Source organism: Xenopus tropicalis, chromosome 7 (assembly GCF_000004195.4).
Source record: "Xenopus tropicalis strain Nigerian chromosome 7, UCB_Xtro_10.0, whole genome shotgun sequence".
NCBI lineage: Eukaryota > Metazoa > Chordata > Amphibia > Anura > Pipidae > Xenopus > Xenopus tropicalis.
In genome coordinates, this window is record NC_030683.2 from 43,762,501 (window position 1) to 43,785,368 (window position 22,868).

The 22,868-nt window shown below is 38.8% G+C and overlaps 1 protein-coding gene across 1 annotated transcript in view; it reads right to left on the minus strand.

Annotated features, from left to right (window-relative positions):
• bc014685 (cDNA sequence BC014685) overlaps nt 1-22,868 on the minus strand; it is an 85,458-nt gene that overhangs the window by 42,388 nt on the left and 20,202 nt on the right. The window contains exons 2-3 of the mRNA NM_001016634.2: nt 21,975-22,022; nt 4,442-4,513 (exon numbers count right to left, since the gene is read on the minus strand). Coding sequence (NP_001016634.1) covers nt 4,442-4,513; nt 21,975-22,022 — 120 coding nt within the window. The remainder of the gene's footprint in view (nt 1-4,441; nt 4,514-21,974; nt 22,023-22,868) is intronic.

Genomic DNA, 22,868 nt, shown 5'->3' on the forward strand with positions numbered 1-22,868 from the left:
AGAATAAAACAAGAAAAGTGAAGTGTGAAATGTTTATTCTAAATACTTCACAGCCAGTTAATACAAAGTCAACAGTCTACAAGTTTAACTGAGCTGTGTCTTGCTCAAGTCTTTAATCTTGATGCATTCCTGACAATGGTTTCTAAGGAGGGCTGGAGATACATGACTTTCCAGTAACTTGAGGGACATATTACAAGGCTAGGTTTTGACTATTCACAGGGGCCTTTACCTTGAGCCTCTTGAGAGACCCAAGAAACAAATATTGCTTGACTGCCTCTTTACCCCCTTTATTGATTTAAGTTTAAGATGTGGTATTTTGTGTGGATTCCCAGAGAATGCTTATTCTTGGACACTGGGCACTGCTGGATAAATAAGGAACTGTGGTGGGAACAGCAAACATAGAAATAGGACATCCTGAAAGTGTAAAAGGGTATTAATATTCTGTAAAATCCAGTGGGAAAGGCAAAAATCTTTATTGCAGGGCTGCCTCCTTGCTTTAATGTTATTCCTTAAAAACATTTTGACTTATTTTATCAAGAAATTGCTGCTATTAAATAGCATATATTTAATATGTTTACATCCATAAAGTATGATCAGATATTACCTTTATTCCTATGACTGCTAAAATGTTGTCAGTTAGGGCTCCTATTCTATTAAAAGGTGTTATTTATTTCCTTCTAAACTTCTCTGTTATTCAGTGCATAATATAAAAATAAGAGTGGAGGGTAGTATAAACAAAGGAAGCATGGACAAAAAAAAAAAAAAAACACATATAAACATATAACATATAACAAATAACATATAAACATGGGACCTGGCTAACTTGAAAACTAGATAGCATTAAGCCATTTAAAACCATATTAAAGGAACAGTAACACCAAAAAATGAAAGTGTATAAAAGTAGCTAAAATATAATGTGCTGCTGCCCTGCACTGGTAAAAGTTGTGTGTTTACTTCAGAAAGTCTACTATAATTTATATAAATAAGCTTCTATGTAGCCATGGAGGCAGCCATTCAAAGGAGAAAAGGCACAGGCACATAGCAGATAACAGATAAAACACTATTGTATTCTACAGAACTTATTTGTTATCTGCTATGATGTAACCTGTGCCTTTTCTCCTTTTTTCCAGCTTGAATGGCTGCCCCCATGGCTACACAGCAGCTTATTATATAAATTATAGTAGTGTTACTGTAGCAAACACACCAGTTTTACCAGTGCAGGACAACAGTGCATTATATTTTTAATACTTTAAAGCTCTTTCATTTTTTGGTGTTACTGTTCCTTTAAAAGACAATGTTTTGGTCATTTTGAAGACTGAAATCCAGTCGTTCTGGTGCAGATGGTGCAATGGAAAAGCAACTTGAAAGCAGTCGGGAGTTTCATAAGACATAATCAGATGTTCCTATAGAACAAAAGAGCCTTTTTAATCAGACTGAAGCTCAGTCATACACTCTGCATGGGGCTTTCACAACAGTTCAAAAGGGTCTTCAAAAGGCCATTTATTTAAAAAAAAAACTTTTTACATGTTATCATTGTGATTTGGAAAGATTAGGGCATTGGCTAACAGGGTTTTTCCCCCACCAAGGTTTACTGAAGCCAACCATGTAGGGCAGTGCTGTCCAACTTCTACGGTGCCGCGGGCCGGAATTTCTCTAGCATACATGGTGGAGGGCCGCTAATGGAAGCCAGTTTTGACCACTCCCCTTTTTGAAACCACACCCACTTCAAACCACACCTATTTTATCACAATGGTGGTAGCACAGCAAAATCCCAAATGCTTGGTCCTTACTGTGGGGATATCAACCATCATTCATATGTGAAAGAATTATGTCATATTAAGATATACCCTTAAATTCCATATGCCTCCTCCTCCCCTGTGGATAGCAGAGCAACCCCCAGTACATAATTACACACCTTAGGGACCATTTAATGGCTATTTCCAACTGCTAACAAACTCCCACAACAAACCCCTGCCAGGTTCACCTCCCACAAGCAGCATAGGGCAAGCACAGTATGGCAAACACAGGCAGCACTCTGCCTGTCCTATGCGGTCTGTGTGTGCCATACTCTGCCTGTCCTACCCTGCCTGTGTGTGCCATACTCTGCCTTCCCTATGCTGCCTCTGTGTGCCATACTCTGCCTGCCCTACCCTGACTGTGTGTGCCATACTCTGCCTGCCCTACCCTTCCTGTGTGTGCCATACCCTCCCTGACCTATGCTGCCTGTGTGTGCCATACTCTACCTGCCCTATGCTGGCTGTATGTGCCATACTCTACCTGCCCTATGCTGGCTGTATGTGCCATACTCTGCCTACAGTACCTATGTCTGAGGTGTGAAGAAGTGAACAATGGGAGTGATTACAGCCTGAGCCTGAGGTGTGAACAATGCAGGGATTAAAAGGTGTGAAAAACACAGGGGATTACATTTTTAAACAATACAGAGGGATTACAGCCTGAATCTGAGGTGAGAACCATGCAGGGGACCAGTTAATCTCAGTACTGATACCATTTAATGCTTACTCAAAGGTAAGCCATCAAAGCAGCCAGACAGGTGGGGGGCCACACAGAGGGGGGTCGCGCGGGCCGCCAGTTGGACAGCACTGATGTAGGGTAAAATCAGCAAAATATGCTACTTCCCATAAAATGTGAAAGTGCCATGAATGCCTTACATAATGTAACACTTAAAATATAGAAAATATGGAAACAGTTTGCAGGCTAAAGCCTTTTTATTTCCCTTTCACAAGGCCATGCTTCTTGTCAGGTGACAAAATTTAAAGTGGGGCAGCAAGAACATGTGAAATCAAAAGTACTTTCATTTCCTAACTTGCTAAGAAGACCAGAAAATGTCATTTATTTCACATCATACACATAATTGGCTTTTCACAAACAAAAACAACCGGCGTTGCTTGCTATGGATTACTAGACCTGATGCAATTGCTGCCACTTATACATTAACCTATGCAAGCTTCAGTGGGGCAGAAATAAAATTGTAAGCAATAAATTGTTTGTAAATAGTAATTAAATGTAACCATATAGACAAAATGCAGCCTACCTATAAATAGGGATTTCATATTGAAGCACTTAACACAGCACAGAAGGCTGATTATGCAACTATCTCAAGAAACTTTATAAAAATATATTCTTTAATGATTAATATTCCTTTGCCTTTTAACTGAATTAGATGTTGCATGGAATTTCTTTAAGAAAGTCAGGTTTGGGGCTTTGCTATAAAAGAAAAATATTTCCTTGATTATGCAAGCATAGTGGGTGCAGACTAACAAGGACTGGTTGAAGCAAGCATCTACAGAGCTGGAAGGGCAGAAATTATTATTTGTATAGTCATTAGCCTGACAAAGGACAAATGGCAAAATAACTGCATTATATTAAGGCATTAAGAGCTCGAGAGAATGAACACTGTGGAGAAAGAAGGCATGGAAGGCTTATTCCGATTCAGGAAACCAAGCAACAACAGTACACTCTACTCCTTACATTAATGGGATCAGTGGTTGGAGTTGGCTATTTTAGGAGACATGGCATGATTCCATTTATTGAGAAAGATGTAATTTCCTAAATTAGTTACCAGATTTCACATAGATTTCCGTAGACTTTTATATGTGAAAAACTATATAAAAGTGATTCTTAACAAAATAATTCTGACCCAATTACAATCAGAAGCATCACATTAAAACCCTTGGGGAGGATCATTTACACAGACTAATGAGGTCCTTGCCTGACTAGATATTCCACCAGGCTCAGGGGAGTTTAGGCTGAGCTCCAACCGGGTATTTTTAAGAAAGGGCATGCCAATAAAGGTGGCCATACACATTAAGATCCTACGTTAAGAACTGCAGCTACAATTGGCCCATGTATGGCCACCTTAAGTGGCTGATTTGACAAGACATTTGGGCCCCTGTATGGCCATACAAGGTCATAAATATTTTTGTTTTTAATAAAACATTTAATCCATGTGAATGGTTATTTAACCATTCTATCATTAAGAATGGCACATTTTCTTAAACTAGGGATTAACAAAATGCATGGAAAAAAATGTCATAGGACTGAATTAAAAACAGAAGATTCCAACTCTCACAAAAAGAAAACTACTATAAAGACACCTCTGCCTTGAGAGAGTGGAATAGAACAGCACTAAGCTGCCACATATATTATGCACTTGTTACTGTTAGAGATGGGGCACTCACTGTATAATCTCTCATTTTATTCTATATAGGACCTCTGACTGTAGAGTATACAAATGTTTAGAGAACAATAGTCTCCATAGTTATTTTTAAAACAGAATTTCAGTCATACAGCCAAAGGCATAGCTGCAGTACACAGTAACTGAAGAGGTTCAGGATATCAGTCCATTTGAATGTTCCACCAATTGTGGTATGTGCCCAATCCCAAAAATCAAACCCATATGACAAATACGTTCCCACCTTACCTGACAAGCGGTATATGATCCATCGTACAACATGCTCCATCCTCCAGAGAGTCACAAGTGTTATTATAAATCCTGCAAACAAAACCAAATTATAAATACAGAGAAGGAAAAATAAGGATGTCACTTAATTTTGGCACGGACTATAGTGTAACTTGGACACTAACAAATGAGCTGTAATTATTTCAGTTACATGGCATAGAGCCTAACATGCACAGATTTTTTTGTATAGCTTGGTCATTTTGTGTAGGTGGTTTGCCCCACCAAAGTTTATTGTAAAAAGAGAAAGTCAGTCTCCATCCCTGAAACGCAAATGAGATCCAACCAATGGGGCTAAAGATCAGTGCATTTTGGCTATTTGCATTAAAATATTTTGTCATGATTTTTATGCTGTCTTTATTATTTTTAAATTACACTGTTTACATTGCATATAATTAGTTGTAATATTAGTGTGTAGGCAGCCATCTCAGTGCATTGTGCCTGATTCTGAGCTTCCAGAAAGAGCCAGTGCTGCACATCAGAATTGCTTTTAGATAGCCTATTGTTTCTCCTACTCCATGTTACAGGATGAGTCCCAAGCCTGACTTGGATTTCTTACTATTGAGTGCTATTCTGAGATCTACTGGAAGCTGCTATCTTCTCATTGTTCTGCTGATCAGCTGCTGGGGAGGGAAGGGGGTGATAACACTTCAATTTGCAGCTCAGCAGTAAAGAGCGACTGATATTTATCAAAGCACAGGTCACATGGCTGCAGCACCCAGGGAAAGAATATGGGTTAACCCCATGTGAAATTTCCAAATTAAATATAAAAAAAAAAACCTGTTTGCGTTTTTGAAAAACGTATTTTAATGCAGCATTCTGCTGGAGAAGCTCTGTTAAATGATGTTTTCCCATGACAGTATTCCTTTAATATCTACACAGCCTTGGGTCAGATGAGTGAAACCAGTCCCTTTGGCCAGGTCCCCAGTGCACTTAGATCATGACCCTTGGTTTGCTATTCCAAACCTCCTGTCAGCATCATGGAAAAAAATCTAAAATGAAGCTTAAAAAACACAGAGTTCAAGTTCTCCCCTATTATTCATATATTCTTGAGATTAAGTGCATAAAATGTGTGGTTTTATCATTACAAGTATGGGCTTAGCATCAGAGTAGTTTAAAACAACAAAGGGCTCTTAAAAATCAACATAATAAAATTGTCCTGATTATAGGAGGGTCGGAAAGGGCTATATTTTATATCTGGTCTATTGTTACAACACAATAGCGAAGTAAACATCCATCTTATCTGATATGATCAATTACAGTTCCCCTACATTACCCCTCTTGTCTCTTGGCTGTGGAGACAAGTGGGTGTACAAATCTTAATAAAAGTAATGATGTTATGTTGGATAACGTTCTATTGTTTATAGTAATGTCCCACGGGGAGATCAGTTGCCTGCGATAAATCTCTGCTACCGCGGGTGACTAATTTCCCTGAAAATCCTCTCCATCGGCAATAATGGGAATCCCCAGCAGAAAGGCCTATGCATTGCATTGGTTTACCGAAGTCACGCAAAGTTTCCTCCTGCAGGCAGACAGAATTTCTAATAACCCTCCAAATAAAAGGGCCCTAAATTCTAATCTAGATTTGGTTTAATGTCCATTATAAGTAAATATCTATGCTAGGAGCAGGCTCATCATAGTTGCCTTTTTACAGATTCTGAACATGCTTCTTATTCATTCTGCTCTTGGTTTTGTGTGGTTCCAACATTTTTAGCTAGTAAGGTCTCCTAGAAGTCAAGTTAACCCGAGGCCATGTCTTCCAGTGTTATGATGTGAATAAGACACTGAATAATGATTCTGAAAGAAAACTAGTTAAGGCGTTGCAATTTGCCGAAGTTACCGAAGTTTCCTCTCAAGGCAACTTTGGTAAATTGCAGAGGCGCGTATGTCATCTCACCGGCGATTTACATTCTAGCCGGTGGGATGGCATTGCAGGGAGATTAGTCGCCTGCAACAACGGAGATTTGTCATGGCGCAACTAATTTCCCTGTGTGTCACGGCCCTTGAGGTAGCTATACACTGGCTACATTGTTTACTTAACAGATAAGGTTTCAGGCCAATACAGTAAGAGATACTGTTGAACAAATAGCATTATGAACTTATATATTAAATATTTTTTCTTGGAATGATTTGAAAAATGATCATTCACAATTCTCCAAAAGCATGGCAGAAAGGCTGTTGATTTGAAATTCAGAACTTAATGGTAAAAAATAAAGAGAGACATATATTTATATAACAGTCGTGGTGTTCCAGTCCTCTGATCATCCCTTTGCCTTAGGGAAGGGGGGGTACAGGGGGAGATTAGTCATGCCGCAACAAATCTCCATTGTCGTGGGTGTCTAATCTCCCTGCAATGCCATCTCACCGGCTAAAATGTAAATCGCCGGTGGGATGGCATATGTGTCGCTGTGATGTCCCGCAGTGGCCTGAAGTTGTCTTCAGAGGAAACTTCGGGTGACTGAGGGACATCGCAGCGACGCCATTTACATTCTAGCCGGTGGGATGGCATTGCAAGGAGATTAGTAGCCCACGGCAATGGAGATTTGTTGCGGCACGACTAATCTCCCAGTGTACCTCTGCCCTTAGGGCTCTGGCACACGGGAAGATTAGTTGCCCGCAACAAATCTCCCTGTTCACGGGTGACTAATCTCCCCGAAATGCCATCCCACCGGCAAAAATGTAAATCGCTGGTGGGATGACATACGCGGCGGCACAATTTCAGTGAAATCCCGGAAGTTGCCTTGAGAGGACGACTAATCTCCCCGTGTGCCAGAACCCTTAGGGTAAAGACTCAAGGAGATACTTAGTAGCAGGTACTTGTCAGGGCTTAAAAAGCCAGATACCCTTCCATAGAAAACACTGAGAATTGCCTCTGCCAAAACCCAAATAGAGACAATTATCAGTAAATGATCAGCATTGTCTATTTTTGTAGCCATGAAAAGTAGCTGCTATTAGTAGCTCTGTGTGCCTTTGCCCCTAAATTTACATTTCCTGTTTCCAGGAAACAGCTGATCACAGTCCTTCACACCTAAGCTAACAGATATCAACAAACTTTATGTTACACCAAGATGTCACAGGGCAACACCTACGCTAAAGTGTTTTTAGTTAAATGTGGAATATGTTTGACCAGGTAGCACAAGATTCCTTGTTAAAATAGAAGAGTGTGTTAAGGTCATGAAGGAGATACGCCAAATGTTTTTCCTCTTTGTCAGGTTAAAGTAGTTCCTTTCAGGAGACTGGAACATCTGGTCAAACAGTGCTACTGCGTCTAAGTAAGCATGATTAAGGTTTCCTTAGTAACTTTATGGATCTAGCCACCAATGTTCCCTTGCAAAATTGTGTGCGCAGACATATATGCTTCAGAACAAATTCCAAATCATGTTTTCTCACACAAAATACTTTGAGCACCATAATTAGTTTGGAGGTAAAAACACTAGCCTCTTTTGTCCTTCATCAACAGTTCTGTAAAAACCTGGGGGGGGAAGGGACATGAACTCCAATTCAGACAAAAATGTGGTCTTCCATAAATAATATATTATGTACTGTAGCTCCTTTGCCACAGAATGTCTTGAAATGCGCTAAACAGAGAACACTTTGTATGCCCCTACTGCATGATTACTTATGACTACTATTTGGCCATGTTTTCTTTCTAAGATATACATTGTGTTTACTCCTTCATTTTCACTCAGCTACTGGCATGACTCTTATCCAAACTAACACAAGTAGAAACCAAGCAGCCATATAAAAAGTTAAAGACTTCAGGCTGGAGAGGGTACCCAAATAGCAAAAGAAAAAAAAAAAATGGAAAATGAAACAGTGATTGACATCTTCTTATATAAATAACAACTAACAATACTAAAGCAGCATTGTTTTTTTTTGTATTTGAGATTTTGTTCAGGCCCCCCATAAGTTTACAGATACATTAAAACATATAACAGTGATATAGTTCTATGAATACTATTATCTACAAAAAGAATCTGAAGCGACCTTTAAGATGGGCTTCCCAGAGTCTAGGAGAGTGGTCCCCAATCAGTGGCTCAAGAGCAACAAGTTTCTCACCAACCCCTTGGATGTTGCTCGTAGTAGCTTATAGAAGGTGCCTATTTTTTATTTTCTGGCTTTATGGAAAGTTTTGCTTGCATAGAAACCAGGTGTATGACCAAACAGAGCCTCCTGCAGGCTGACAGTCCACATAGGAGCTACCAAATAACCAATCACAGCCCTTATTTGGCATCCCAGGTACATTTTTCATGCTTCCCACTCTTCTCACATTTGAATGTGGCTCACAGGCAAAAAAGGTTGGGGACCCCCGATCTACAAGATCACTACATTGATCTAAAAATAGGGCTTTTGCTAAACATAACTTCCACCTATTATGTTAGCTAGGACACATGATGTCTTGCTCTAAACAGGACAAAATCTAAAACTTAAAGTGAAGTCAAATTCCATTTCCAGTCTATAGAAACAGAATTCACTTAAACCAGCAGTCCACTGAGAAGCCTCTGTATAATGAGTTAATCCCTACAGCCCAACAGGTTGCTGCTGAGGTAAGGAAGGGGTTTGTTAATGCAGAGGGTATTTCGATGGACTGCTGTTTAGTTTTGACTGTGCTAATATGAATCTAAAGTGGAATGTGACCTTGTTTTTAGACATTTATGCTTTTATGTTTAATTTTGAAATTTCACATGGGGCTAGCCATATTCTTAATTTCCCAGGGTGCCACAGATATGTGACCTGTGCACTAATAAACTTCAGTCACACATTACTGCTGAGCTGCAAGTTGGAGTGATATCCCCCCCTTCCATCAGCAGAACAATGGGAAGGTAGCAAGATAACGGCTCCCAGTAGATATCAGAATAGCACGCAGCGGCTCCCAAGCAAAATCTTTCATTCTGCCCGATCGATCAATGAGACGAACAATATCCGAAGCTTTCGGGATATCTGTATCGTCAATCCACCATACATGCACAGAGTATCGTACAAAACTAGGTTTTGTAAGATAATATCGGTGCGTGTATGGCCACCTTAGGAAATCCAGAAGTTCAGTTTGCGACTCCTCCACTTACATGGGAGTAGGAGAAACAACATATTACCTGAAAGCAGTTCCACTATATACATGGGGTTTTTTTTGTTGTTGCTGGCAACTAATCTCCCTGATATGACATCCCACCGGTGAAAATGTAAATCGCCGGTGGGATGGCATACGTGGCGGCTCTGGCACACGAGGGAGATTCGTCGCCCGCGACAAATCTCCCTTGTTGCGGGCGACTAATCTCCCCGAAATGCCATCCCACTGGAGAAAATGTAAATCTCTGGTGGGATGGCATACGCAGCGGCGCGATTTCAGTTTCCTCTCAAGGCAACTTCTGCGACAAATCTCCCTGTTCGCGGGCGACTAATCTCCCTCGTGTGCCAGAGCCCTAAGACATTTTGATTACCTCTGGCTGTAACATCAAACAAAATATCTGCTACCTGCCATAGATTAGTTTCCACTGCCATAAACTGCCTCATGTCACCTTGTGTGGGTAATTATTGCCAGAATTTTTGTGTGTGTGTGTACAGTACCGACCTTCTGGTGTAAGGGCAATTCATGACTTTTCCTACTGATAAGCAAAGAGGGTTATAAACAAGATGTTATAGCACTTCAAAGATGAATTGGTGTGAGACCAATATATTAGAGTGACTGACAAAGCTAAGCTCAGAAAGTTTCAAAAAGCAAAGGAAAGTATTGGATGGATTTATATAGTGGCAGTAATTGTAGATATCTGTGGTGGTGTAAATACCACTAAAAGATATTAGCCTTTTGCAGCCACATTTTAAGGGTTGCTTGCCTCCACAAACTCTCTTTATGTAGCAATAAATGCAGTTATGTGTAAGTTATTCGTAGTAATTGCTGGCCTTTGACTCATGATGGTCATGCAGCATTCTGGGTCAAACTATAAATAAAAGGGTGAAAGATTCCTGCAGGCCACTCCAAACTACAGTCCATTTGTTTAAGGTGGTTTAGAAAAAGAACAAATACCAGCCTGGGGCATTAAATACAAGAACCTCAGTATTTACATAAAACAACAAACACTGTAAGCCAGTTGGAGACACTAGGCATTTTGAGCTGCACTATTTGTTTCCATGATTAAAATCAAGTAACTTATCATAGGTTGCTTTCCACTGATATTGAAAAGACAATCATCGATAGACTGCAACCCACTTAAATTTTCCAGCTGAAACCACAAGTGTGATATTTGGGCATTTTATAACCTCCAGCCTCCAAGAGAGTTTTATGCCCCCAGACTGTAAATGGGCTTCACAGACTCCTTTCGTGACATGAACTATTCAATATAATTCAGCCCTTGAACACATGGTATGACAAATATTTAACCCATCACATATAAAACGATGCCCAGCACTGATCTAGGTAATGTTAGGAGTTTGTTAATTATGACATAACTACTAACATAACAGCAGATATTCTTTTATTAAAGGACAAGTCAACCCCAAAAATATTTTTTTGCCTAATAAAAGAAAACAAAATTCTAAGCAATTTCCAATATCAATTTATTAAACAATATTAGTGCTTTCAAAGTTATTTGCAAATGTAATTGCTAGTGAAAGCAGCATTTGCTGAACTCCTGGTCGTTACTTTTTAAACAATGTTGCAAAGGTCAGGCTCCTCCAGCAAGGCAGGTCTGTCAGTCTGCTGGCTTGTATTACATTGTTTCAAATGCCAGAGCCACCAGGGCAGAGAACAGAAAAGGACTGGCAAACATTACTTCTAATAGCAATTATATATACAAATAACTCAAAAACCATTACAAAAATGTAATGAATGTATATGAATATGTATATGAATGTAAGTTGCTTAGAACTTTTATTAGGCAAAAAATTATTTTTGGGAATGTCCTGTAAGCACTTTATACTGGGCTTTGTGAATGGTATTTGTGGCCCTCTCCAAGCAAGGGATAAATTACCAGATTATGGCAGTTCTGCTCATAAACAGGCTGTTAAGCCCAGCATTACGATTATCAAAGAAGTCTGTGTGCAATGTGCTATATATTAGCTGACTGCATATATATTTAGGCCCTGGTCACACAGAGCATTGGCTCCGCTTTTCTCAGGCTGCGATTTTTTGGTAGGTGAAGAGAAGCAGATCTGCACTCTTCCACAGCTCTATTTAGCTGCACAGACAGGCATAGCTGCTGCCCGAGTGCAGCTACATGGATCTGAGATTTGCCCAAAAGTACCTGTTCTTACTTTTTTCAGGATGATCTCCACTGTGTATAAGGAGGTTTTTTCAGTTGTCCTTGATAGTACACCAGAAATAAAGTATTTTTTAATTGCTTTCTATATTAATTTTTGACAATTTTTCATCTGCATGTCTCCCTAGAAGAACTCTAGGAGGGTGGTCACTTTGCAAACTGTTCTAATCTGATACATGCAATTAACCCTAAGGGCTGTGGCACATGGGGAGATTAGTCGCACGTGACAAATCTCCCTTGTCGTGGGCGACTAATCTCCCTGAAATGCCATCCCACCCGCGAAAATGTAAATCGCCAGTGGGTTGGAATACGTGGCGCCGAAGTTTCCTCTCAAGGCATTTCGGGGAGACTAATCCCTTGGGCGACTAATCTCCCTGTGTGCCAGAGCCCTAAAGGCAGCTATTATAATTGATACAATTGTTGCTAACATTCCACAGATGCAGTGCCTGGATTAATGGGGTGCCGAACTGAAACATTACAGAGAGGAACTTTAAAGCTTCAATTTTAATTTTAGAAAAATGGATAAAGAAAAAAAATAGTGAAGCAAATGAAAAAAAGTCTTTATTTCTTATGTGGTGTATGAAAACACCTGAACTGTAAGTCAAAGCGTTTGGCTGGTGAGCAACCCTACATTATAGAATGGCCCATTCTTAGTAACTTTTCAATTGGGCTCCATTTTTTATTTGTCATTGAATTATTTGCCTTCTTCTTCAGACTCTTTCCAACCTTTAGATGGCGGTCATTGACTCCAGCAGCCAAAAAGCTATTGCTCTGTGAGGATACAATGTTATTGTTATTGTTACTTTATATGACTTTTCTTTCTATGTAGGCCCTTCTCTATATTCCTATTCCTTTTACAAGTCACTGTCTGGTTACTAGATTAAATTCCAACCTGGAGAGCTGCTGAACAAAAATCTAAATAATTTCTAAACCACAAAAAATAAAGACCAATTGCAAGTTGTGTCAGAATAACACTCTCTACATCACACAAAGTAAATTCAAAAGTGAACAACCCTTTTAAATGTGTCAAAGAGTTCAAAATTCCTTTTACAAAAAGTGAAGTAACACAATAAGATATTTGAAAGTCCTTGAAGAACAAAACTAACATAGCACATCCCTACAGATGACTTTGGTGTGGTTTAACCGATATGTTTTGCACCATGACAGTGTGAATAGCAACAAGACAACAAACTGCATGCAGCTAATGAGAATACATAAAGCGAATGTCAAGCAATATCAGCTTAGAACTGGCAGAAACCACTGGGATTTTGGTACACCCATCTACAGTCCCACCAACTCCTATCAGAAGTGGTGTTTCTGGAAGAGCTGCAACCAAAAGGTCATTCCTTGAAAGTTAGAAACAAACTCAATTGAGCTATGCATGAAAATACTAGGACTGGGGTTTAAAATTTAAATAATAAACAAATAAATAAATAAATAAATAGCTTTAAATATCTGCCAGGCCATCTGCCAAAGGGCTGGACTATGGTACATGGAAGAAATGTCTGCAGGCAACAGGGAAAAACAATGGAGGTTTCCTGCAGGTTTGGGATGCATTTTCACAAATGGAGTTGATTTAATCAAAACTGATATCACACTCGCTGTTGATAAGTGCAGGCAGATTCTGCTCCATCTTGCAGTACCATTAGGGCAGCATGTGATCCATTCTGCAGCATGAACATGGCGAAAATCATAAAGAACTATCTAAAGGGAAAACAAGGAATTGTGCAACAGATGGCATGGCCACCACAGCACCCTGATCTCTACATGATCGAACAAGTCTGGCATTACTTGCAGAGACACCAGCAAGTAACATAGTCGTAAGTCTGCAGTAGCAAATTCTCCAGGATGCTTGGAACAACCTAGCACATCCAAAGTACTGAGCAAATGTTTTAGACACTTGAGAAAAAAATCTGTATAGCAAGAATTCATTAAAAAAAATTAAGTTACTTGTTTAATAAAAACCATTCATGTCACTGAATATAGTACATTCCTGATTCCATTTGGTAAATCATCTCAAAATCATGCATGGCTGCCATGTGAGTTACACATCTGAACTCTTTAGCAGCTGTTTCACACACTGACTAAGCAAGGCAACATGTATTATAAATATAGCAAAGGTAGCTATTTGGTTATGCCCGTGGCCACATATTTCCTCCTACAGTCTCGTCTGAGATCTCGTGGCGCTTGAAAACAAATAGATTTAAAATTATCATACCTTCTGGTCTAGCCTCAAACTACATAAAGTAGAAGAAGAATTCTCCAGCAACTAGCTTAGACAAAGAGATGCTTTCACTACAGCATACAGAGCACTGTCTTATTCTTCAAGGTAAAGTTTATGAATGGAGTGTATACAGCATTTAAAAAGTATTTTTATTTTTAATTTCCAGTAAAGAAGTTTTAAGTAGACTGTATTGGGGTATTGTATGCTTTTAATTAAGCTTATTGCATAGTTACATAGTTAATTTGGGTTAAAAAAAGGCAAAGTCCATCAAGTTCAACCCCTCCAAATGAACCCCAGTGCACATATACACATATACTCATACTGACCTATTTATATACTCACATATATAATCTATATATACCAATACTAATTGTGGATTTTAGTATCGCAATAGCCTTTGATATTAGGCTTGTGCTTTTCCACTAGTGTTGCAAATAAGTCTGTATAATCTGTATAATAAGTGGGCAATTCTGGGCCTGTGGATAAACACAGGCTGAGAATCCGCCCCTACGCTCCTTAAAGCTTCTTTATGTGCCTGCACCCAGGGCCATTGCGTCAGCCCAGGTGCAGGCACAGGGAGCGGATATTGGTATAGAACTACTTGAGTATGCAGTTCTATGCTGAAATCCACTCCATATACCTGCAGAGATATCAGTGAGGGAGTGCCTAACATATATGCACAACCCGGTGAATTTGCCTTTCCTTGTTCTTTAAGGGGTATGTTGGAAAAGCAACAGAACTGATATGACTAAGGGCTAAATTGCAAATGACTTCCATGGGAACACAAATAATTTAAGGTCTGTTTTTACAAATGAAAATGTGATTTTGGACAATATTTGCCAGCCACTAGCTTTTACTGAAGTCAAAGGGAAAGTAAAAGCTACAAAATGCTGTGTGTGCCATTGCTCTTTATTTGCATGTTTTGTATAAATTATAAAGGAATATGGAACACTGCAATCTAATGCTGCTATTCCTGCTATCACCCTAAAATGCATATGTTATGCAATGGCACACAGGAAAATTTTGGGCATTCTGACAAAATTTGTTAACCTTCCCAAACTTGATGTCAAAACTTATAAAATGACCCTATATAGGCCACAAAGAGACTCATTTAGCAGTCATTGTACAAGCAAGTAAGTTGCAAGTAAATGACCGGGATGACTTTGACATAGTTGGCCAGCTTGAAGTATATTGTAATACATGGGCAAACAATCCCTGTTTTACTTAAGGGATGGGGGGACATTTGTTGGTAGCTTAATGTCCTTTATATATTGAATTAGCAAGTGCAGAGGATCTTTTGTTGTTATCAACAGACCCTACATTCATTTTATTTTTGTTTGTTTGCTTGCAGAAGGTGGCTACAGGCAACAACATTGCCTATCCCTGGAACTCCCAGTAGATGTGGATTCCTGCTAAAGCCGCCATATAGACATTCAAAGTATAAACACTAGTTGTTCTGGGCCAAAACTTTGGCATTTTTCCAATATACAAATCAAAATTAAAACTAAACAATTATAACAAATATTCATATTAAAGGTGGGTAAAGCATCCAGTGAGATTGAGGTAAAAGCCTAGAATATTTAAAGCCTTTATCACCTGCATTTCAGGCTGTGTGTGGAAGGCTCATTTAAACAAAGCAACGTGAGCTGACTCGGGGTGGTAAAGAGGGCGAAAACAAAGAAAAACATTTACTGGAACTAGTGAAGAGTGGGTGGAACACATATGGAAGTAATATGGGGGAACAGAATGTTCATTTCATGCAAACTGTTAGGAACTTTCAGCAGGGTTGGCAAATACACAGCCCTGTGCAAATGTTGTCAGTTTTCTACACACGCTGTCAGCAAACGATGCACAGGCGACCCTGTCGCACACTGCAGGTGAGAATCCTGTGCTTAGCATTTATATTCCACAGCCTTATAGACTGGGGAGTCCAGACTTTCCAAAGAATAAACAAAACATTGGTAAAGCTATTATTACAGCTCAAGAGTCATCCTGCCATGGAAAGTACAGGTATAGGACCCATTATCCAGAATGCTCGGGACGAAGGGTATTCTGGATAAGGGATCTTTCCGTAATTTGGATCTCCATACCTTAACTCTACTAAAAAATCAATAAAACATTAATTTAACCCCATAGGATTGCTTTGCATCCAATAAGGATTGTTTATTGTATATCTTGGTTGTGATAAGTTAGAAGGTACTGTTTTATTAATACAGAGAAAAAGGAAATCAGCTTTAAAATGATTAAAATGGAGTCTATGGGAGATGGGCTTTCTGTAATTCGGAGCTTTCTGGATAATGGGTTTCCGGATAAGGGATCCCATACCTGTATTATTAGCATTCCAATGAGAGAAGAAAAGAGTTGTGTTTGTTAATGAACAAGATCCCTTTCTTTATCAAAAATCAGAATAAAGGAAAGTAACCAGTTCTATAATGTGGACAAAGCTGGGCCTACTGTAATCCATTGTATAATCGAAAAACCACCGGCAGATTACAATCTGCTGTCTGAAGACCCCTGGTCTAAAGTCTTGACACAAAAGTATAACAATATAGTAAGTAAAGTAAATATCCAGGCTGGTGTCTATCAGCTGTCACTAAACTGCAATTCTTAGGGTAAGAGCACATGGGGTGGCTGACAATCTGCCCTTGCCCTTAAGGTGGCCATAAACTATAACACAGCTGTCCAACTGGCGGCTTGTCCCCACCCCCCCCCCCCCCCCCCCCCTTGTGTGGCCCCCGTGACTGCTTATCTTTGTGTAAGATTTAAATGGTATAAGTAATGAGATTAACTGGACCCCCTGAATTGTTCAAACCTCAGATTCAGGCTGTAATCCCCTGTATTGTTCACACCTTCAGACTGTAGGCTCCCACATTGTTCACACTTCAAGCTGTAGGAGCAGTGCTGGTACTGTGTCACTGCAGCACAAACTGTTAATGTTGGAGTGGTAAATTTCCCTGTCTCTTTCCCTATTATGCCTGCTCTGATCTGCCTGTGTGTTTCATACTCTGTCTGCCCTGATCTGCCTGTGTGTGCCATATTCTGCCTGCCCTATGCTGCCTATGGGAAATGAACCTGGCAGTGCTCTGGGAGTTAGTTAGCATTTTGAAATACTTATTAGGGGGTCCATAAGGAGTATAATTATGTGTTGGGGTTGCTGTGCTATATACAAGGGAGGAGAAGCCACATGGAATTAAGGGTATGTCTTAATATGATATAATAAACTTACATATAAGTGAAGGGGGATATCCCTGCGGTGAGCACCAATTATTTGTTTTTTTTGGGGTGCTACCACCTTTAATGTGGATATAGTCTTAAAACAATTTAATTACAATGACAGGAATAGGATCCATCGGAGCAAGGACCGCATCAATGAGCCAATGCGGTCTCTGATCAGACGGGAAATTCAAACCTGCCCTATCAATATCTGCCTAATTTTAGGCCAGATATTTATCAGGTAGGCCAGTTGGGGTGCCCATACATGGGCAGATAAGCTGCTCAGGTAAGGACCTGAACCGGCAGCTTAATTCTGCCCGTGTATGAGCACCTTTAAGATTCTATATAAGAGTAATCTCACAGAGAGATTTGTAACCCGCATTAAAGACTTGCTACAGCAGGCAAGTAAATTGCATTACTTGGTGTAATTTGGCTTAATCATGGTAAATGTGAAAGTAGGCATTACATCGCAATTATGCCTAAATGCAACAAGCAATGTCATTTACTTGCTGTGATCACAAAGTGGTAAATTTTTAAGACAGGGAACATATCTCCCTGTGTGTCACTGCCCTAAGGCCGACGTTGTACATCCACTTTTCTCTGACTGTATTTTCCATGCACTCAGAAAAAATCCAATGCGCTCCCATCTGCTTTTTCTTACAAGTCCACACGGAAATCCGCAGGTGGAGAAAAGGTGATGAGCTCCCATTTACTCTGTGTGCATTCACTGTGCTGGTCAGTTTACTTATAAGAAGGAAACAAAGTAAGTCCATACACTCACCGTTCCTTGTAAACTCAGTCCGTTATCCACTGGTGTAAATCCTCCTGATGCACCTGGCCAGGTGCCTATAGTAATGAGCACATTCCCCCTTTCTTTTTGTGCTCATTACTTATAAGAAGGAGCTGATGAAAGTGCATCAGCTTTTAGAAAACACGGATTGAAAAGCAAACAAATAGTCCTGTGTGCTACCAGCCTAATGTCATACATAGCATTTTCTGTACCAGTAGAGAAAACACAGAGTTAGCCTCACCATTTGTTCAGTCACTGAAGGTACAGAATCCACCGTGCTCAGTGAAACGGGGAATCCATGCCTGCCAATGACACTATGGGCACATATCTATGGTTTTAACCTTCCATCGAAGAAAATATGACAGCCTAAGTAATTACAAAAGGTGGAGGTTTCTGACCTAGATAGAATAAACCCACAGAGATAAAAGTATATCATATATCATTACTTATTAAATAGGATGGTTTTGTAGTGTAGCCCAAGTGTAATGTAGTGTTAAAGATTCTAGCACTAAATACTTCAAAAATCTTTGTCACACTCTCAGCATCTGCACCATGCAGCTGTGACAGTCCCTCTATTAAAATGAATAACCCCTTTGTCACTATGCAATGTGTTTATCTTGAGGAGCTGTAACTGTCTGTGCTACTGATGAAAATAAACACATTGCATTATTTTTTCTGCTAAAACTGGTAATACTGATCTGTGTCATGTTCAGCAGTCAAAATATACCCAAACATACCCAGAAAGACTTTAAAGGGAGAAAGTTAATGAAGTACCTAGTTAACAGAAGCATAAGTGCCACTGTGTTATTTAAGCACCCAAGCAAAAATATGCGCGATAATGATTATCATTATCTCTCAAGGAAAAATGCACAAATATTGTTTATTCTAAAGGACATGTCAACCACCAAAATAATTTTTTGCCTAATAAAAGAAAACATAATTATAAGCAACTTTCCAATATCAATTTATTAAAAATGATTAGTGCTTTAAAAGTTATATGTAAATGTAATTGCTATAGAAAGCAGCATTTGCTAAATTCCTGGTTGTTACTTTTTAAAGGAACAGTAACACTAAAAAATGAAAGAGCTTTAAAGCAATAAAAATATAATGCACTGTTGCCCTGCACTGGTAAACTGGTGTGTTTGCTACAGTAACACTACTATAATTTATATAATAAGCTGCTGTGTAGCCATGGGGGCAGCCATTCAAGCTGGAAAAAAGGAGAAAAGGCACAGGTTACATAGCAAATAACAAAAAGCTCTGTAGAATACAATAGTGTTTTATCTGTTATCTGCTATGTGCCTGTGCCTTTTCTCCTTTGAATGGCTGCCTCCATGGCTACATAGCAGCTTATTTATATAAAATATAGTAGACTTTCTGAAGTAAACACACAACTTTTACCAGTGCAGGGCAGCAGCACATTATATTTTAGTTACTTTTATACACTTTCATTTTTTGGTGTTACTGTTCCTTTAAACAATGTTGCAGTGCCAGGCTCCTCCAGCAAGTCAGGTCTGTAAAATCTGCTGGCTTGTATTACATTGTTTCAAACACCAATGCTACCTGGGCAGAGAATAGAACGGACAGGCAGACACTGCTTTTATAATAATATAATAGCAGTTATATATACAAATAACTCAAAAACCTTTACAAATATGTAATGAATATATATTGAAAAGTTGCTTACAATTAAGTTTTCTTCTATTAGGCAAAAAATGACATGTCCTTTAACTGAAGAGTGCAAAAATAACGTTCACTATCATTTTTATACGTATTTAGCCTTTTTTCCTTTTTGACAGAGATTAAATGCAAAAAGCAACCCATATGACTCATGATTAAGGTGGCCATACACACGTAAGATTCATTCGTCTGACAAGGTCAGCAAATGAGCAAATGTTTTCCCTGATATGCCCATCAAGGGCCAAACAATCACATTATAATGTAGGGGATACGTAAAGTAGGAGCAAGGACCACATCAGTGAGCTGATCAGACAGAAAAATCAAGCTTGCCTGATCAACAGCTGGACAATTTATGGCAACATATCGGTTGGGGAAGCCTGTCAAAGGGCCCCATACACAAGCAAATAATGTAAGCTGCCAAATTAGTCTAAAGGACCTTAAATCTGCCCTGAATTAGTCTAAAGGACCTTAAATCTGCCCATGTATGGTTGCTTTTAGAGGTGATATAGGCAATCAAGTCTATTCCAAAAAAATCTTTGGTTTGGTACCACAAAAACCAGAGACTGGCCTTAATTTATGGGTAGTTAGTATAAAGATGTATACAGATGCCAGTGCAAACTTGCTCTCACATGTATGAATTTTCCACAGTATTTAATGCTGAATACAGCAACTCTAAAAAGTAAATCATTTACATAAATATTAAAAGCAAACCCAACTTGTTGTTAAGTTATAGGAACTTTCTGCATGCATGGAGAAGTACATTTTTAACCTTTTTTCAAATGTAAATACAGGTATGGAATCAATTATCCAGAAGCCCCTGAAATACAGGAAAGCAAACTCCCATAGAGTGCATTTTAAGCAAATAATTCTATTTTTTAATGATTCCCTTTTATATGTAGTAAAAAAAGAATTTTTGAATAATTTTATACCGATGGCAAAACAATCCTACTGGATTTTTTTATTTTTACTTTTCTAAGTAGCAGATTTAAGGTACAGGTATCGGACCTGTTATCCAGAATGCATAGACTCTGCAATAACAGAACATAGCCTACCATTCCAAATAGACTTTAAAAATGACCATAACCAGCTCTAACCTCTAAAACTACCTAGGAGTAAGATTCAAAAATGGTTGCACACTGCAGGTTGGTTTAGGACCCAATAATGTTTTATTTAGATTCAGCATAACACACATTCCATGGCACTGTCAGCAGAGCTATGTAATAAGTTTTGCCCAGCTGCAGTAACATATAAAGCCAACCAGAGTATAGCATTTACTGGTCACTAGGTTACTGGACACGGGCAAACTTTAGTGCCTTTTATTATATATGGATGCATGTATGCCAATGAGAAAAAAAAAAAAAAAGTAGTGTCTTAGTGTTCTGCCGGAAACAGACACACAATTTAACAACTGGTAATAAACAGAGCCTTTTAACTTCTTGTTACAAAATACTCACTTGTCAGCACTGGGACCCCAGATGTTGCAGGACTATAATTTCCAAATTCCTTTAACAAATAACAATTTAAAGCATGCTGGGACTTGTAGTCCAGCAACATCTGGACATTCAAGATAAAAAATCAAGAGACTAAAGGAACAGCTTCTTTATAAACATCTTAGAACAGCCCCATTATAATGCTTGTTGACCACCATACAAATGTATCCTCCTTCAAATTTAAGAAAATAGTACAATGCTACCGACATCAAATATATTATACAATAAAAAAACACTTTTTTTAAAGTCTTTGTAAGTATTCCGAAAGCTATGTTATAAGCTGTGGCTTTAATTCTACAGACCAAAAGGATTTTTCTTTTCGTAAATTCTTCATCCTGCTCATAAATGTTTACTATATCCTGGACACATAAATACAGTCACTCTGTACTCTAGGTGTTGATATTGGCCAGCTGCCCTCACTAAACCTGAGAAGTCTGGGATGGGCCAAATAGATCAGCTTCAAAAAAGCACTCAATTGCTTTGATCAAAATGACCAAAATACATAGCAAAAACACACAAATGTGAGGGGAAAAAATTAACAGTGCCAGGTTGCAGAGAACAACTCTGTAAATTGATGTCCACATGTAGGAACCATCAGTTCATAATTAAAAATTCTTCTTTTTTTAACATTGTCCATTTTCTATTTATGGCAAAAAGTATGTGTTTTGCTCAGTAAAGCCACACAAGCATTATACCAATTTTCATACTATATGGATGCAAAGCTTACATGCATAATTACCTCTCTCCATATAGGTTAATAAACATCTTATTACAGAAACAATTTAGAAATAATAGAGAAAGTGTAAGTAACCCATGCATAATAGAAAATATTTGTGACCTTACTTACCAATTTGACACAGGGCATATATGGTTGTTTGACAATGCCATGGCATACCTGGAAAAAAAAAATGAGTTAGTTCACAATTTTTTCTGACATTTATTAGCAGGTATATTACTTTGCTTTTGTGGAGTTTTAACTTAGCAGAAGACGTGTGTTAATAAATACAATAGTGTCAACAAATGTGTCCAGTGAAAAATGATCTACATCTATAGGGTTTTGCAGAAAATTAAATCAGTATTAAGATTCACATCTTTAAAATTCCATATATAGTATATTTGCAGCCTGGCACAAGGAGCAGGAAACTGGGGCTCCCTGCAAGAAACAAAGCTTCTCTGTTGGGGTGAAGGGTAATCAGTACATTATGTCATTCAAATGTTTTACCCACCACTATTAACATTTAGGCATTTTGGGCTCAAAGGGAGTGCGAATTCCTCCAAGCGACACCACATCCCATGTGCAATCACCCTTACAGTAACACATACATACCAAACCAGCCCTTCTGCTTTTAATTAATTGGTCACATCTGAAAACTCTAACCGAAACCTATGTCTCATATTACCTCTCAGTGGCAATTTGGTGTTTAATGGAAAACAATGTCCAATTAAGTATAAGTCTATGTAATGTCTAGGTGCTGACAAGCCCTTTAGCACTACTGGGCACAATACATACATACAAGGTTGTCCTCTGTGTGTTCCTCACAATTTAGGTTATAAGCTCCACTGTGGCTGGAACTGATATGACTGATAAACAACCTGTAAAATGATACGTCCATCTCTAACCATGAATATGAATAGTGAATCACTTTCACAGCAACTAATTTATACGTGGATACTGACATTTATCACTGATGGGCAACAACAAGAATAGCTGTGCCCGAGGTCAATTCATGCAAGATGGTCT